The following is a 12,228-nucleotide window of genomic DNA, read 5'->3' as shown; positions in this document are numbered from 1 at the left end:
TGATGCTTTTGAATTGTGGTGTTGGAGAAGACTCTTGAGAGTTCCTTGGACAGCAGGTAGATCCAACCAGTCAATCCTAAAGGAGATCAGTCCTGAATATTCACTGGAAGGACTGATGCTGAAGCTGAAGCTCCACTACTTTGTCCACCTGATGTGAAAAGCCGACTTACTGGACAAGACCCTGGTACTGGGAAAGATTGAGGGCAGGAGGAGAAAGGGGTGACAGAGGATGAGATGGTTGGATGGCATCATCAACTCAATGGACATGAGTTTGAGCAAACTCTGGGAGATAGTGAAGGATAGGGAAGCCTGGTGTGCTGCAGTCCATGGGGTCATGAAGAGTCAGACACGACTGAGCGACTGGACAGCAACCATCTAGATTTCAAACTCTTGGAGGCATTTAAAACCATAGATCCCCTTTTAAATTTCTTTTGGATCTTTTCCCCATTACTTCCTGGAATAATGTTATTTTAAGGCCCTGCAATATTAATATTTGTGGTACATGTGTCTCTTTCAATTCTGGTTTCCTTGGGGTAAATGCCCAGCAGTGGGATTGCTGGGTCATAAGGTAGTTCTATTCCCAGTTTTTTAAGGAATCTCCACACTGTTCTCAAGAGTGGCTGTACCAGTTTGCATTTCCACCAACAGTGTAAGAGGGTTCCCTTTTCTCCACACCCTCTCCAGCATTTATTGTTTGTAGACTTTTTGATGATGGCCGTTCTGACCAGTGTGAGGAGATACCTCATTGTGGTTTTGATTTGCATTTCTCTAATAATGAGTGATGTTGAGCATCTTTTCATGTACACAGTGGAGTATTACTCAGCTATGAAGAGGAACCCACTGGAGTCAGTTCTAGTGAGGCAGATGAACCTGGAGCCTGTTATACAGGGTGAAGTAATTCATAAGGAGAAAGACAAATACTGTATATTAATGCATATATATTAACACATATAGTTATGACCAACCTAGATAGCATATTCAAAAGCAGAGACATTACTTTGCCAACAAAGGTTCGTCTAGTCAAGGCTATGGTTTTTCCTGTGGTCACGTATGGATGTGAGAGTTGGACTGTGAAGAAGGCTGAGCGCTGAAGAATTGATGCTTTTGAACTTTGGTGTTGGAGAAGACTCTTGAGAGTCCCTTGGACTGTAAGGAGATCCAACCATTCCATCCTAAAGGAGATCAGCCCTGGGTGTTCATTGGAAGGAATGATGCTAAAGCTGAAACTCCAGTACTTTGGCCACCTCATGCGAAGAGTTGACTCATTGGAAAAGACTCTGATGCTGGGAGGGATTGGGGGCAGGGGGAGAAGGGGACGACAGAGGATGAGATGGCTGGATGGCATCACTGACTCAATGGACATGAGTCTCAGTGAACTCCGTCCGGGAGTTGGTGATGGACAGGGAGGCCTGGCGTGCTGCGATTCATGGGGTCGCAAAGAGTCGGACACGACTAAGCAACTGATCTGATCTGATGGAATTTAGAAAGACAGTACTGACGATCCTACATGCAGGGCAGCAAGGAAGATACAGATGTAGAAGACAGACTTTTGAACTCAGCAGGAGAAGGCAGGGGTGGGAGAATAGCATTTGCAAGAATAGCACTGAGACACATACATTACCATATGTAAAATAAATGACCAGTGCCAGTTCGATGCATGAAACAGGGCACGGAAAGCCAGTGCTCTGGGACAACCGGGAGGTGGGGGGAGGTCAAAATGGGGGGAACACATATATACCTGCAGCTGATTCATGTTGATGTATGGCAAAAACCATCACAATATTGCAGGTAATTATCCTCCAATTAAAATAAATAATTAAAAATATTGATATCTGTGGAATAAACAAGTTAATGGCTTTTAGATTTGAGATGCCTGTTGAGAAAGAAACTGCTGAGCACATGATTGTCACTTTCATGGCAACCAGCAAGTAAATGTTCATGGCTGATCTAACCTGGTCTTTCAATCTATTTTGTTAAGAGGGAACAATATTTATCTTAAAATCAATCTTCTGGATTAGCACAGAAAGGCCTTTCATCTCCACTTACAAAGCCACGGAGGAGCTAGACACAAGGAACTCACCTCAAACTGTAAGAAAACCTGAGCCTTTTGTGGTGAGAAGACTGGAATCAGGGCTCCTAATGATTCATATGGGGCTGCCCTGGTGGCTCCGTGGTAAAGAATCTGCCTGCCAATGCAGGAGACGCAGGTTTGATCCCTGCGTCAGGAAGATCCCCTGGAGTAGGAAATGGCAACCCACTCCACTATTCTTGCCTGGGAAATCCCATGGACAGAGGAGCCTGGTGGGCTATGGTCCATGGAGTCAAAAAAAGAGTCCAGCATGACTTAGCACCTAAACAACAACAAAGATTGACCCTTTGGGAACATATTATATATGTTCAACATAAAATAAATTGTATTAGATAATAACACATTTCTTCAAGCACTAGGTGAAATACATTGGAATCCTTAAACAGTAGTTGCCATCTGTCCAGTCTCTTGTCCGTACTACTCAAGCTTATCTAGTGATAGTTTTTCTCCTCTGGAGCTTTAAATGAGCCAAGAAGAGTGTAGACAATTTTGAAAATAATGGAAACACCTGTTCTTCTGATGCCACCCTTTCTCCTCTCACCACTCTCTTGTTCAACCTTTCCCTCTCAAATGAATCCTTCCCAATGGCATTTTAACATGCTTGGATATTTCCCAAATGAAAACACAACAAAAATGCCCTGTTCAGCCACCATCCAACTCTCTTCCCCTGCTCACAGCCAACTCAGTGGAAAGAGCTGTATTATTACTTATTCGCTCCATTCTCTCACGTCCCACTTGCTCCGCAACTATTCAGTTTGGCTTTTGCCCCATTAAGTCTTCACAAATGCTCAGCAACTGACCTCTGTCCATTAACTCCAGGTGCCTTTTTCACTCCTCACCTCACGTGGTGAGCCTGCTCATCTGGGCCTCTCTTCTCCTCTCATCCACACTTCCTCATCCCCGGCCCTCACCCGGGAAACACTCAGTGTCAACAAAGAGGGTGTAACTTCCACACCTTTCTGCTATGTGTATATACACAGATATATAATTCATCAGGATGTGTGTTTATAAGTTTGCTTTTCTGAAGCTGACTCAGACTCATACGTTACTTTGCAATTTCCGTTTTCCACTTGACGTCACAGCCTAGACAGTCTGTAGTTTACTCAAGTTAAAAAGCTTTTTATGTTGGTATGTAAATGTATATATATTCAGACATAACTAAATAAGTGCTAATACACCAGGGCAAGTAATTATATTTTTAGAAATTAGAAAAATCAGATTATGCACGTGGGGATCCTTGAGAGTCTCCAGCGGGGCAGACTAGCGGCCAAAGTCACAAAGGCACAGATTTCAGCTCAGTGTCAGACGAGGCAGCCATGATCCACCCCAGCCTTCAGCCCCTCCTAGAGCCATTTTACCTTTAGAGGCACTGACAGCTACCTGAAAACAGTCTTCATTATCTGTGTTTGGGGTTTAAATAATTTTGCCATCTCCTTCAAAGTCATCACCTTGGGAAGTGACAGCCACATTCCAACAACAGTGTGACTTGCACAGATGCTTTTTGGAGATTTTTCTTTAGTCTAAGCACCCTTCACTTTCTCCCAACCACACACCCCACTTAAAAAAATAACATCTGGCCTTGGGGGAAGCTGAGTGAAATACAGACCTGCTCATTCCTCTTCAGGTCATCCTGGCTAATCCTTCACGGCGAGAGTCAGGACCAAGGGGGAGGATAAGCCCAGAATATGCTGACTTGAGCTCATACCAAGAGTCAAGTTTTGGCCCCAAATGACAGGTCCTTTCTTTATAATTTTCCAACTAAACCCTTTCAAGGATCTTCTGAAAATTCTAGTTATCACAACAAATATTTTCACACACTATCTTCTTTCTTTTCTATTAAAAAAAAAAAAAGTTTATTTATGTGGCTGCACCGGGTCTTAGCTGTGGCATGTGGGATCCAGTTCTCTGACCAGGGATCAAACCTGGGGCCCCTGCATTGGGAGTGTGGAGTTTTGGCCACTGGACCCCGAGGGAAGTCCCCATACACTATCTTCCTAAAATAAAAATCTGCACAGAATGGCAAAAAGTCCAGAAAGCTGAAAGATCTCTCTATTCTTTAATTTACAGTAGACTATAACTGTAGCTCTATAGTTATAGTCTACTATCACTTTTTAATTGTAGTTATAGTCTACTAAAACTATAAGTTAGTTATCGTCTACTCTAACTTCCACGGGGAAATTCCAAAAGTTGAAATTCCACCATTAACAGAATAGTCGAACCAAATGAAATTTCCCACGCAGTACAAAAACAAAAGGGTTAATAGTAACAAAACAAAACGACCCCAAAGAGATAACAGGGGGGAAAAAACCAGATCTTTAGGGAAGCTTTATGTGGACAAAAAGTTATTGGAATGAAATAATTAAGATGTTAACTCAAAATATAAAACGGTGCTGAAGGCCCAGGCACACAGGTGGTGTCTTGTCATAGTGCTGAGAAGCCCCAGTGAGTCCGGGAGCTGAGTTCTCTCCAGGGTTGGCAAACAGCGGCCTGTGGGCCAAGGTGTCTGTTGTTGTAAGGCCAGTAAACTAAGAATGGTTTTCACATTTTAAAATATTTGAAAAAATTATTAATGACGCAAAAATCATACGAAATTCAAACTTTAGGACACACTGAAATAAGATTTATGGAGACACAGCCGCATTCATGCATTTATTTATTGTCCATGGCTACTTTGTGTTACAATGGTCCATCTGGGTGAATGAAACTGACTGTGTGGCCTGCAAAGCTAAAATATTCACAAGTTTCCTCTTTCTAGAAAAGGTCTGCTGATGCCTGTTCTAAACCAGATTTTACTGCCATCAACTCCGTGTGACCTGAGGCTGGCCTCCTGCCTTATCTGGATGCACCTTTGAAAGGAAGGGGCCTGGAGAAGGTGCTGGCCCGGCCGCCAGAACTGCAGGGAGCAGAGGCACCCACTGGCGCCACCTACAGCCCGTTAGGAAAATGGCAGGCAGGAGGCTGGCTGCGGTGGGACACTCGCTAACAGGTCTGTCCCCATCTTTGGTGGAGCCGCCCTCTTAGGTTGAGGGCTCTTAAATGAATCTCCCCCAACTAATGCCATCAATGAACAAAAAACCTCGCCTTTACACACCTTTTAAATGGGCAGCCCAAAACTCCAAATAGCAATACATCTTCCAGCATTCACTTCAGGAATAAATGTGCCCCACAAAATAGAAGAAAAGCACTTATTTCCACAGAGAACTTATTACCACATCTGGCTTTTTAGTTCTGAAGGAAAAATAATGAAAAAGCTCTGCAGCTCATGAGTCACCATTCTCACTCATACCACTTCACAAGGCACGCTCAGACTCCTGAACCTTCATGCTCTAAAAAACACAGGTGAGCAGACCTCACAGGCTGAGGAAACCCACAACAAAGGAATGCAAACGACTGGGCCAAGGGGTTTGTCTGCCGGCTCTGAACCAGTTCTCCCTGGGCCAAGGTTCCCGCCCATGAGGGAGACAGGGCAGACTCTCACCCCTTCAGAGCAAAAAACCTGGCTCAAGACCTGTCATCTTTCAACCCCCCATCAACCCCAGTGCTGTAGAGAGTGGCATCTCCATGTTGAATGCAGCGAACCCACCAAGGCAAGGCCGATAGTCTCCAAATGCGCCACCCCCAAGTCCCCCCGCCCTGCCCGTTGTGTGGGTGGGGTCTAACTGCTGCTCCCTGTGTGGGCTGGTCATCCTGCTCCCGGAGCAGCAGTGATGTTCTGAGACCGCTGAGCCCACATAAGGGCTGGAAGCTTCCACTTTTTTCCCCTTGGAGCCCAGTCCCCAACCAATATGGAAGTCCAGGCTGGACAACTGAGGGATTAGAGGCCACATGGAGAGGGAATGTGGAGGACACGATGCCAGCTTGGACACCTGGATACAGCTACCAGACACCCCAAGAGAGACCACCCCCCTGAGCTCTAGCTGACCCACAGAATCATGAGAAGTAACGTAGCAGGGACTGAAATCTCCATTTCCAGGCTAACTTTTCAAGGCAAAGAAAAGACTCAGCAGAGTTGGCCCAAGCTTTCTATGTGGTGTGAAAAGCCTCCAACTTACTTCATCATCTTCATCTTCATCATCATCAGATTCAAGAACACCATCCAGTAGCTCTTCTACAAAGGGAAAAAAAAGTCAATGAATAACTATAACCACAGTTGGGAGCCTGGGTCAACAAAATCCTTCAACTACTGCAGAGATGTGTAAATACCCTTCTGAGAGTTACTGTTGTTTTAGTCTCTCAGTCATGTCTGACACTTTTGTGATCCCATGAACTGTAGCCCACCAGACTCCTCTGTCCATGGGATTTCCCAGGCAAGAATACTGGAGTGGGTAGCCATTTCCTACTCCAGGGGATCTTCCTGATCCTGGGATCAAACCCGAATCTCCTGCATCGCAGGTGGATTCTTTACCACTGAGCCACCTGGGAAGCTCCTCTTGAGAGTTAGGTTACAGCAAAACAATCCTGTTCCTGGTATCATTTCAGCATAGTTTGATATCATGTTAAGCAGTTATAAATATCTCTCTCCATTTTTGTCAGAACACACTAGTCGTGGCATGAGAAAAATTAAAGCCAACATATAAGAAAGTAGACTAGTATCAATATTATTGCTAAGCATTATTCTAGATGGTGTCACACATGCGATTTGACTTAATCTTCAGTAGAGTTTGTTGACTTTTATCCATTTTATAGCACAGAGCAAACAGAGGCATGGAGGATAAAAGACACATTAAGGTAACATTCCCAGTAAGTGAGAGTTGAGATTCAAACTACATCTATTTCTAAATCCCACCATTTTCCACAGAGGGCAGGCTAGTGGTCACGGCAGGCTGAGCTCCTGAAGGCTCCCGTGGTTCACTGTTGCTTATTCACTAAGTCATGTCTGACTCGTGGTGACCCCCTGGCATGCAGCCCACCAGGCTCCTCTGTTCACGGGATTCTCCAGGCAAGAATACCGGAGGGGGTTGCCCTTTTCTTCTCCAGGGGATCCTCCCAAACCAGGGACTGAACTTGCATCACCTGCATTGCAGGTGGCTTCTTTACTGCTGAGCCGCCAGGGAAGCCCTGCTATTAATTTCCCCTTGAGGATGGACCCTGGACTGGATGAAAACTCTCTAGCTCTCCCTCTTCTAGGTTTCAGCACAATGCTTACAGATTCATTCTGACTTGATGCCTATGACACGTATCCTAAGGTATTTGTGTGTGTGTTTCTGATCCTCCACCCAAATGTTCAATGATTTTTCTAATTTGGTAATAAAGCAGCAGACTCCTGGGTAATCCTCTCTGGGGTCCTTCCACTGCCTGATGGATACAGAACAGCTTCTGTGCTTGAGACGAAAAAGAACTACTGTAGGCCCTCTATTTAAACTGGAATTTCCAGACCTGCGCAGGTAGATCCCAAGTTTGTCCAAAATACACAAGGTTGTAAGGCTTTAGCTCCATCCACGATAACTTCTTGCCAAAGCGCATCCCTTCCAGAACAGTAGACTGACCCCTCCTCCTCACATCCATTAGCATGCTGGTCCAAGGGCTAGCTCTGTGTTAGAAAAAGAGGTGCTTCTTGGCCAGGGAGACAAGACACCACGCTTCTTGGCTGCCCGGGAAGAGAATATTGAAAAGGACACAGAAGTGTGTCTTGACAAAAATCAGCCCTGAAGAAGGTTCCCAACCAGAACCTGACCCTGACCCTGCAGAGGACCCCTGGCCTGGGAGGAAGGTCTCAGTCAGTGACCACAGAGCAGACAGGCAACAACTTCTCCAGCATTCCCCCACCTTCCCAAACTGTTGCAGACCCAGAGAATGTTAGGGAGCAACCTCGGCTCCCTTTTATGTATTATTACTTTTATTATTTATATTTTTATATTTTATTATTTATATATTATTATTTTATTTATAAAAAATCATTTTATGATTATTTTTCAACATGCCTGCCTAGCAGAATGGAAGTCAGAAATACAGCAACTGCAGAACATATAGTTCTATTTTTTGCTCACCTGAACTTGGGATGAATCTAGCTTGCCATAATGACCAAAGGGGAGGAGGTCTGAATGGAAACGGGCCCCCCAGCCTGAAGACAGCAGAGGTTTAACCTTACCAGCTGCTCTCCCAACCTCCTCCTGTTGCTGGGGAGCCCTCTAACCTCCTCCTGTGCCTCCTCACTTCTGTGTCCGTCCAAGGGAGGGAGGCGCCACCTTGTCTGCATATGGGAATCGCCTAGGAGTTTTAAACACTATTTCTCCCCCGGGGCTCCCCCAGAGGTTCTGATTTAATTGCCATGGGGTGCTGCCTTGGGGGTTTTAAGAACCAGGTGACTGCCTGGTTCAGCCTTGGCTGTGAACCCAGGAGAGCCATCTGTGGCGTCCTCCGGGGAAGGACTTTGGGCATCTCCCTTGGCCTTGGTCAAACTTGGCCCTGGGGTTAGAGCAGGGAACAGGTGATTCATTTCTTACCTCCACTCAAGTAAGAAACAGGATCTATGCACCTGGATGTTCAGTGATGGGATGAGGGCGTGTAGAAAAGATGTAAGTGACAAACTTGGCCCAGGACCTAAGCAGCACCAGGTGCCTCTGGCACGTGTACCAGTCAGGATCAAGGCATCAGGAAGCCACAGAAAGAGCTAAGAGATTCCCCACCACCTGGTCCCATCCAAGGCTTCCTTTCTTGCTTATGGGATTCGGGTGGGTGGTCGCAGTAATGAAAGAAAGGAAGAAATATTGTCCAGGGTTGTTGGTTGGCAACATGTATTCTTCTGGAGTGGATACACATGGGAGGATGTGTTCACTTTCCACAATGGTTCTGGAAAGCCTGGCATCTTTTTTCACTATCTGACCCTTGGGCCCCATTTTATTATGGTTCATTGACTTGAGAACAGCTACCGTACTGAGCCAGGGGAAATACAGTAATTAGGAGGGGGAGGCCCACACAAAGAGAACTTCCAGTTAGAGAAGAGTTTCTGCAATTGCTTCTGAATGCTTTTTTGTTGACTTAGGCCAAAAGTGTGACAAGAGATTGTTGATCTTGAGACAACGTGGCCTTGACCACCTGGCTGAACTTTTGTTTGTTCACTTGGATCACGACAGCTTCCTTAAGGCCTTTTGAATGAATTCTGAGATAGGACAAGTCCCTTGAAGAAAGCCTGTGTGTCTTTCTAGCACATGTGAAAGACTCAAAAGATAGATAATAAGATTCTTGCATTAAACGGACCTGAATTGAGCTGCTTGATGATAAACTCGATCTGGCGGATCATTTCGGCGTTGCCCTCTTTGATGAAGCAGCGGAGGATGTCTTCCATTCCCTGGAAGCATTGGAGAGAGGAAGAGTGAACATTTCAGTTTGGGAGAAAACTACTTTTTGATGGATAGTTCCACCTAATCAAAAAAAAAAAAAAAATTCCGCCCCCCCCCATTGTTTTAAGGAGGAAAGGATATGCACAATAAAAAAAAAATTCCTCTGCTTAGTTCATTCTTTTTTGTTGTTTTTACAATTCACAATGAAATTATTTTATTTTTGCTTGACTAGCTGACCTAATTATAACGCATTTACTTTTAAAAAAGCTATTGTACAATTTTACTATGTAAGTACTTCTTTTAGTTTTGGTAATATGCTGTTTTGGGAGGTGGTTTCTTTCCTGTGTTTTCCCTATATTTATACACTGTCATCTGGATTTTAGGGCCAAAAATGGTCTTTGAAAAGTGGAACCATATGCTCAGAGAAGTAAATGAACAAATAGAACCTCTTTTTAAACAGCCATCATTCCTTTTCTATCAAAATAATTATAAAGTCACTACATTGTGCATTATTTACGACAAAGCACTGACATGAGTTTTCTATTTTGACTAACAGAATTCCCAGGAAATGTAGAGGTAAGATACTGACTTACACATAAGTACCTATTTCCCCTCCTTCCTCTTCCCTCGTGAGACATGAATGTGTGGATGTGTATGTGTGTGCTCAATCGCTCAGTCGTGTCAGACTCTTTGCTACCCCGTGGAATGTAGCCTGACTCCAGGGACTGCAGCCCACCAGGCTCTGTCCATGGAATTTTCCAGGCAAGAATACTAGAATGGGTTGCCATTTCCTTCTCCAGGGGAATCTTTCCAACCCAGGGGTCAAACCTGAGTCTCTTATGTCTCCTGCATTGGCACTGGCAGGCAGGTTCTTTTACCATTAATGCTGCCTGGGGAGCAACATGGATGTATGGCTGGAGCTAATGAGGCCTTCTTGCCCCAACAAGGAGAAAGTGTATCTAATACTGAACTCAAAGCTGAGGAAACAGAGTCCAGAGGTGCTGGCTGAGACATGAATCAGGTGACATGTGAACTCTGATCAAGATGTGCCTGAAGCTTATGTCTGTACTTTTCAGTTACATGAGTCATAAGTTGCTTTTTCAGGTAGGCCGGTTTGGAATCAACAGCTCTAACAGAATCAAAGAAGAAGGGCCAAGTGTAGTTTTGAACACAGTGAGTTCCCATCACCTAAAGCAGAGCACTATCTCCTAGAAAGGTTCAATCTGGATCGTAATTCTAGTTTCTCGATCAAATAGCCGTGGGACCTTGGTCAAATGGCTTAACTCCTGCCAGCCTGTTTCCTCAACTATAAAATAAGGATGGCAACTCAAGGCAACACGAGATTTTAAAGGATGTATACTGGTGCTGGTTATGTAAACGCATGTTTGTGTAAGGGCACTGAAGGGAGGGACTTCCCTGGTGCTCCAGTGGTTAAGAATCTGCCTTGCAATGCAGGGGATGGGGGTTCATCCCCTGGTTGGGACCTAAGATCCCACATGCCTCAGAGCAACTGAGCCCTCTAGCTGCAACTAGAGAGTCCGTGCGCTGCAAGGAAAGATTCCCCATGAAGCAATGAAGATCCTGAGTGCTGTGCTATGGGCCAATGCAGCCAAATAAATAAATAAATTTTAAAATGCACTGAACTATATATGTCAGGCCTGTGTATTTCACTGTTCGTAAATTACAATACCTAAAAAAAGAAAAGCCTCTAATCCAGTGATTGACACATAGGAGATGCTTAATAAATGACTGAGACTGCACTTGCTGTGTCTGGTAGGACTTTGTGGCTCAGAACAGAGAGCTGGTAGGTGAAGCAAGGGAACAACCAGGGTTCCTGGTGGTCACAGGTGAAGAGGGTTATTATAGAGAATGATAACATTTAACTGGTCGGGGGGTGGGGGGCGGTGGGCAGAGACAGACCAGTCCACGGAACAGAAGGTGAAGGAGTGGCCTGGGAGGAAGAACTGGACAGTCGACAAGGGAAGAGAGTTTCACAGAGGGTGTGGTCCAGGCCCCTGGGGAACCAGTCAGACACACCTGGGCTTGTCTATTGTCAGGAGGGCTGCATTTTATCTCTCTCTGCCTCCTAAACTGACCTCTTCCCCAGACTCCATCCTGTCCCAAAGTAAGGGCCCGAGGAAGAAGAACATGGTCAAGTGCAAGCAGAGGGATAAACCCTAAAACACCAAAGGTTAGGATCACCGCCAACCAGCTGACCACTGTCAACATTTTACCTTTTTGCCAGTGGAGCGAGACAAATGATTCATTCAGGCTCTCCATTTTTTTTTTTTTTTTAGCTAGAGTTTACTCTTACAAATGATTAACTGTTTATATATTGAAAGATCTTTTAATTCTCACTTGATCTCTTTCTTCTGTCTCTAGCTCAGTTGTTACTTGGGGGTTAAAAAAAAAATCACAAATTCCTTCTCTGTAATTAGGAAGAGTATTGGGGGAAGATTTTTTAATAGAAAATTTCTCCATAAGAAATTTCACGTCTTTTAAATATATATTTTTATGTGTGTAGGTGCATGCTAAGTTGCTTCAGTCCTGTCCAACCTTTGCCTATGGACCATAGCTTGCCAGACTCCTCTGTCCATGGGATTCTCCAGGCAAGAACACTGGAGCAGGTTGCCATGCCCTCCTCCAGGGGATCTTCCCAACCCAGGGATCAAACCTCGGTCTCTTATGTCTGCATTGGCAGGAGGGTTCTGAACCACTAGCACCACCTGGGAAGTCCATATATTTTTATACTTATTATTAAATGTATATTTAAAAGAAGTGAAATTTATTTTATTAAAATAAGTGAAGTACATAAACCATATGTTTAATTTTTTACTAAGCTAAAATGTAAATTATAGG

At 44.6% G+C, this 12,228-nt stretch overlaps 1 protein-coding gene across 2 annotated transcripts in view; it reads right to left on the bottom strand.

Annotated features, from left to right (window-relative positions):
• Positions 1 to 12,228, bottom strand: part of ARMC9 (armadillo repeat containing 9) — a 181,877-nt gene that overhangs the window by 83,667 nt on the left and 85,982 nt on the right. For both annotated transcript variants that reach the window (XM_055573725.1, XM_055573724.1), the window contains exons 18-19: positions 9,287 to 9,377; positions 6,142 to 6,197 (exon numbers count right to left, since the gene is read on the bottom strand). In XM_055573725.1, coding sequence (XP_055429700.1) covers positions 6,142 to 6,197; positions 9,287 to 9,377 — 147 coding nt within the window. The remainder of the gene's footprint in view (positions 1 to 6,141; positions 6,198 to 9,286; positions 9,378 to 12,228) is intronic.

This window comes from Bubalus kerabau, chromosome 3 (assembly GCF_029407905.1).
Source record: "Bubalus kerabau isolate K-KA32 ecotype Philippines breed swamp buffalo chromosome 3, PCC_UOA_SB_1v2, whole genome shotgun sequence".
Taxonomy (NCBI): Eukaryota; Metazoa; Chordata; class Mammalia; order Artiodactyla; family Bovidae; genus Bubalus; species Bubalus kerabau.
The sequence above is the reverse complement of the archived record's forward strand: the minus strand, read 5'-3'. Positions and strand labels throughout refer to the sequence as shown.